Genomic DNA, 6,089 nt, shown 5'->3' on the forward strand with positions numbered 1-6,089 from the left:
ATCAAAATCTATTTTTAATATTTATTTTAGGAAAATATATGTTTTTATATAAAATGAATTATTTCTATTAAAATAAATTTATTTTTTATGTGAAAAATTTTATCCTAATCCGAATATTTCTGTTTAACGTTGATAAAAATTTTAGAATTTTTAAAAAATTTTAGAATTTTTAAAAAATTTTAAATTATTTTTAACAGATCTGGCCTTTAATTCTTAGAAATTTAATTTTTTAAAAAATAATTCTTAAAAAAAAATCATTGATTACTATTTCAATCACCCTTAGTAAAATTTTTATATATTTTTTTCTCTATTTACCCTTTTTTTTATGTGATTAAAGGAGGAGAGAAATTTAGAGGTTAAGGGAGAGATAATTGCATTATCCATGTTTTAAATTGTCAATTTATTTTTCAAATAAATTTTATGTTTATTTTCTTAACTTTAATTTGGGTTGATGTACGTCAAAAAGAGGAAGATTGTAAGTACCCTGGGTTGGTTTTATATGGTCAACCAAGTCAAGTTTGGTTATGTTGTGTTTTGATCCTTATGTCTAAGTGTGCAAGAACTTAGAAATACAAAAAGTTGAGTGGAAGACGTAGCAGACAAGAAGGATAGTACGGGAAGTGAGTCGATGGACTCGGTGCATTCGAGGGACAAGAAGCTACAGAAGAATTCATCGATGGAGCGAGAAGGGCACGCGCAACGCTTCCGATGGATGAGAAGCCTAAGCGAAAGATTACTCGAGGAAAGAAGACCGGAGTTGGGTTCATGTGAGTTTAACTCTAGATGTCCGGAGAATCACCCAAGCGACCAGAGTTGAAGCTAGACAAATCAATGCAAAGTTGACTTATTCAAGCGCTTGGACCAAGTCTAGGCGTCCGGACTCTAACTACCCAGATTGGGTCCAGGCACCAGGACCAGCCTGGTACTGAACAAGCACCTCCTCTTCGAGACGTTGTTGCAGATAAAGTTTGGGTCTATGTTAACAACAGTCCAAGCACTCGGGTATCGATAAAGATTTATCATCGAGTCGTTGAACAGTCGTTGTGAGCAGATAAAGTGCATCGCTGGGTGCCCAGACCCACTCCAGGCGTCTGAAGTTGCCACATCAATCAACGAACATATTTGACCAAAAGACTATAAATAGAGTCATGATTCTCTTCATTTGAGACAACATTTGTATATGAGACTTTAAAGTCAGTTTTCATTTTCTGAGCTGTTAATCATTGTACGAGGCTTCTCCACCTCTGACCTTGATGAAGGAGTTTCAATAGTCCGCTTCACTTGTCTTGAATTAACAGTCTCCTTGGTTGCAAATCAAGTAAATCCAGTAGTCTCATTTATTCTTTTATGCAATTTATTTCTATTAATTAAGTGTTTGTCTAACTTAAGTCAAAAGAACGAGAAAGGGTATTTTTATAATTTTAGGGCAATTCATCTCACATGTTAGGTAGTCATAAAAATTTTAGAGTTAAGTACATTAAATTAGAATATCAAGGCTTGAGATTATCCCTCTTATCTAAGTTTTAAAGAGTTGTGGCTTCTCAATGGTTTCGCCTTCTCAACGATATGCTTTTGATCATAATGTTACTCTTGATTTTTGTTGTAGTAACATATAATAATAAAAATGAGTGAAATAAGATAAGATCTATTCATATATTTAAAAGATAGCTATTAGATTTTTCTTGGCAAAGGAAAGGAAGACCAATAAAACCTAACTAATATAACTAAAAAATATTTTAATATCTCGAGTGTTATTAATGGTTTATCTTTAAGTAGCGTTGAAAGGATAGAACATTCATATAAAACATCAAATATGCCTACTTGTTAGTGTTGATACTGATCTAATGAATTAATTATAGGTTAACACCACTTTTAATGATTTTAATTATGCTCATTAGGGTTGGTGGAATTTTGTTTTCCTTTGCCTCAAATGCATGTTGGCCTTCCACAAGAATCAAAGCTTTCAATTCATACTTAAGATTGTCCGATCCCAAGTAACCATCAAGAAGCTGAAACCAACAACCATTTGCTGTATAATAAAATTCTACTCCAAACACCAACAACTTGGTGGGTCCATTAGATTGGATTGACCAACATATTTGACAAAGGAAAGATAGCCAACAAAGATAGCAGTGGTTCAACCAATTTAGTAATAAATTCTAACAATATGTTAAAGTTCGAAACTGTATAATAGCATAGTTAGGAAGAAGTTAACCTTATTGCGCTCATCTCCAGTGGAGACTACACTCAATGTGTATAGGGACACGAGATTGATAACGACACAATGAACAAATCACAAGTGCCTGTTTCTTGTATCATCAATATGCACCAATCTATTTGGTGCATTTGCACATCAAAGCTATACATGCTAAGAAGGTTTATCAAATACAAATTGCATAACATAGTTTATCAGATAAGAGCCAGGAGCAGTGATTTTCGGTGCCAACAGTCACAATGTCCAGACCAGCTAAGATGGACATCATTTACCACCATCGCCGAATAGGTAACCAAGCGAAGAACCACCACCAGGAGCAGCATGCACCTTAGTCGAAGGTCGATCCTGTGCAATTAAACTTTTACATTTAGCTTGTAGATGATCAACAAATAGCAAGATGCTTCTTGTATGCTCTGCAGTTACTTATCAGGATTTGGTGGGTTAGCCTCTATCACAATAACATAAATGGTAAGTTTGAATATGCCTATTTGATGCGGTCATGATGGAGGTGTTGAAGTTAGGAGGCTCTGTGCCATTAGTCTCATATAGAAAAGTACAATGGTTCATTATAAAAATATAAATGGTTTTTTTTTCTAAGAGCATGAATTTTTTAGATAAATGGTTAGCCAACCACTTTAAAAGTATACATGTAGCAGATCCAAAGATGCCAAGTGTAAGAATCTCATGAGAATCAGTGCATTGTTTAGATCTATCAACCAAAAAATAGCTCTCTATTTCTTTTGCTTCTAATTAGACTGCAAGGATCTACCAATGGGGAGCTAGGTTGCAAAATGTACTGTTAAATCACTTCATTTACAAGCAATATTTTATAGTCTTATGCCAAAATACATAGATCATGCATGAAACAAATATTAAATGGGAGGATTTCTGTTGCTTAATGTCATGGCCATCCTGCGCATCAATAGGGAGGCCAGTAATGCATCTAATATCTCCTGATGCAGATTGAAAGATTTTTTAATGGTGGCATATTTAAGAAATAAACATAGGGAGGGCAGCAATAACTTACAGTTATAAAATTGGTACAGTTCTGTCCATCTGCACTATAGAAGTTCTTAGCTTGACTGCTTTGAATGCCTGCTGGAATCTCTTTGTTGATAGGAGGTGGAGGAGCTGGCTTTTGAACTGGTGCATCAGCGTCAGATGCAGATTTTGGAGCCTCATCTCCACCAAATAAGTACCCCAAGGAGCTCTGACCCCCTCCACTGCTTATGCCACGTCCCATTTTAAACTTGCCTAGTTTATACTTCAATATTCTGCAAAATATCAAGCACCACTGAATCGATGACCTTAGATATAAATGAAGGGTTGAAATGGAAATGATGTTAAAAATGGGGATAGCAATTTGCCTTACATCATCCACCATGATTAAGGTTGCCTTACTGTAATAAGTAAATGGGGAAAGAACGAGACCAAAAAAAAAACACAAGATAAGACGGATGTGAGATAGAATTTTATGCTTGGCCTTGCCTCACCTCGCTAACCAGATTTAGTTTACATTATATATTTTCTGTAGATAACCATATGTATTTTATTTTACATTTTATTGTCGTGCCCAGACTAACGTGCATGAGAAGTAGGACGTGGCAGCTTTGGGAAAAAAACAACTCATCCCATATGCCCAACCACACACTGCTTCCCAAAATGGGGAAAGGATAGGAAGTTAAAAATCCGTCTTGCCTCTCCCCATTGTCAATCATTGTACATACTCATATATAGTAAATGCCATCAAATGACCTACTAATTTCAGCAAAGAAGCTTTCTGGTCACAGAAAACCTTTTCTGGCTTAAAGCAGTTCGTCAGCTAGTAGATACCATGGTGATGCTAGCCACCATGTTTGCTCAGCAGTTACCATAATAATAACGTAGCTTTGCTTTTGTATTTTTTAGGTAGTATATTGAGGTAATGCACTATAAACTCAAATTTTACATATAGCATAGTAACGATAGAATTAAGCCATTGGTTATAGAAAGATGGATTTCATCAAGAATTCTGCTCAATAGAAGGCAAGAAATGCATACAGCTAAAAAGTAACCTCTCTAGTTGACTCTAATGGAAAATTGATGAATTTATCTTCTAAAGAAGCATTATTTATATTTTTAAATGATAAACAAATTTTTCGTCGACCATGCATTCCCATAAGAATATCCTGCAACTACATGACCAAAGGGAAACTATCGAAACTATGGATTAACAGGAAAATCCATTAGACTGCAATCAGGTCACACAAGATAATATTACAAGATAAATATCGAGGTAATATGTCATTTTAAGAACAATGTTGAGGCTCCACATGATAGCTTTACTGCAACTAAAATCCAAATTGATAAATAGGAAATTAGGTAAGCCAAAGAGGCGTTTACATATAACAATAACTGTTGCAAATCATAACTATACATGGCCTCCGTCAGTGATCTCTTTTTTTTTTTTTTTTTTGAAGCAAAATTTTGAGAGAAATTTGAATTGATTAAGAAATTCCACCCAGCTACGAATCACATAGTCTTCCATAAGAACAGAAACTCTTTCAATAAAGAACTAAGAAAGACAATATCACATGTTTTTGCCCCATTCTAAACAAAACCAAACTTCCCATTGTTTCAAAAAACAGTAAGAAAGGAACTCCGAATTTACAAAGCTTACGAAAAATCTGATCAAATTCGGAGCATAGCTCCAACCGCTAACAACTACAATCACCAAGACCTCAGTCGTATCAAAGCGGCAGGGCAAAAAACGATTTTTAGGGGAAATAATATAAGTAAAAAGACGAATCTTAAGGGGCAAATGAAAAGAGAGCCGCCACTGAGAAGCAACGTCTGATTTCACTTGAGATAGCCTCAACAAAAGAAACAATCTCGAGATCCATAAGCTGAAAAAGCCGATCGAGGACAGGAGCTTCGACAGGTTATAAACGAAGAACAGTAACAAAACTACAAAATGCAAACATGGATTAACAGCAAAATGGAAGAGAAATCCACACACAGGATTAAGATCTCATACCTTTCCGGACCAGGGAGGGCAGGATCAGATCGCAAGAAGAGACGGTAGATTCAGAGAGAGGGGTTACTGCGATTGCGAAGAGGGATCGGAATTTAAAGCGGTAAAAAGAAAGCGGAAAATAAAAGCGAGAAAGACAGTGATGTTTAAATGGAAAATTTCCATTCTATTTTTTAAAAAATATTATTCAGGGTTTTAAAATCTAAAAATACACTTTAATATGATTATTTTATAATCTTTATTACGAATATTAACAAATTATATATATAATGAAAACTAAGTGTGTTCCTTGGTAAAGATGACAACTCATATATCAATATATATTTGGATTGCAATTTACTTTAATCGTAATGAACACATGAAAAGTGTAGAACAAACAAAAAAAGTATATATAATTAATTAGAAAAAAATCCCACAAAAGCAAGTCAATTAAATTTTTTTGGGGTCAAAACTAAGAGGAAGAAGTAACATGCATCCATGTTCAAAAGCTTTTGCATTTATTTAACACCAATATAATTGCTACAAGTCAACCAGACATCATAATTTGGTATCAACATATTCAATATATTTAGATGGACTACCCATTGATTGAGCCTAATTAGTTGATTATTATAAAGCAACTTCACTGATATTCTCCTCCCCCCCCCCTAACAATAGGGTGGCAGGAGTTTTTTCAGTTTATCAGGTATATAAGAGTTTTAAATTTGATGATTTAATGGATAATTTTTTTTTAATGAACAATTGACTTAAAAATATTGGACTGATAGGTCGTTCGATGTGAGTTTTTCCTGATTTATCCTATTGACTCATGAAAAATTTCTATGAAATTAGACTATTTAACTTAGGATTAGTCGATATAAG

At 34.3% G+C, this 6,089-nt stretch overlaps 1 protein-coding gene across 2 annotated transcripts; it reads right to left on the reverse strand.

The window, feature by feature from the left end:
• Nucleotides 1–2,168: 2,168 nt before the first annotated feature.
• Nucleotides 2,169–5,374, reverse strand: LOC122001848 (protein SPIRAL1-like 3). Of its 2 annotated transcripts, XM_042556805.1 has the most exons (4): nucleotides 5,232–5,357; nucleotides 5,032–5,161; nucleotides 3,243–3,489; nucleotides 2,169–2,560 (listed from the first exon to the last, which is right to left on the reverse strand). In XM_042556805.1, the coding sequence occupies exons 3-4, from the start codon at nucleotides 3,456–3,458 to the stop codon at nucleotides 2,480–2,482; spliced, it is 297 nt and encodes a 98-aa protein (XP_042412739.1). In that variant the 5' UTR covers nucleotides 3,459–3,489; nucleotides 5,032–5,161; nucleotides 5,232–5,357; the 3' UTR covers nucleotides 2,169–2,479. The 2 variants fall into 2 exon arrangements, with proteins under 2 accessions (XP_042412739.1, XP_042412738.1); XM_042556804.1 differs by lacking the exon at nucleotides 5,032–5,161 and having other exon boundaries at nucleotides 5,232–5,374.
• Between the last annotated feature and the right edge of the window lie 715 nt (nucleotides 5,375–6,089).

The sequence above is a fragment of the Zingiber officinale genome, chromosome 7A, assembly GCF_018446385.1.
Source record: "Zingiber officinale cultivar Zhangliang chromosome 7A, Zo_v1.1, whole genome shotgun sequence".
NCBI classification, from domain to species: domain Eukaryota; kingdom Viridiplantae; phylum Streptophyta; class Magnoliopsida; order Zingiberales; family Zingiberaceae; genus Zingiber; species Zingiber officinale.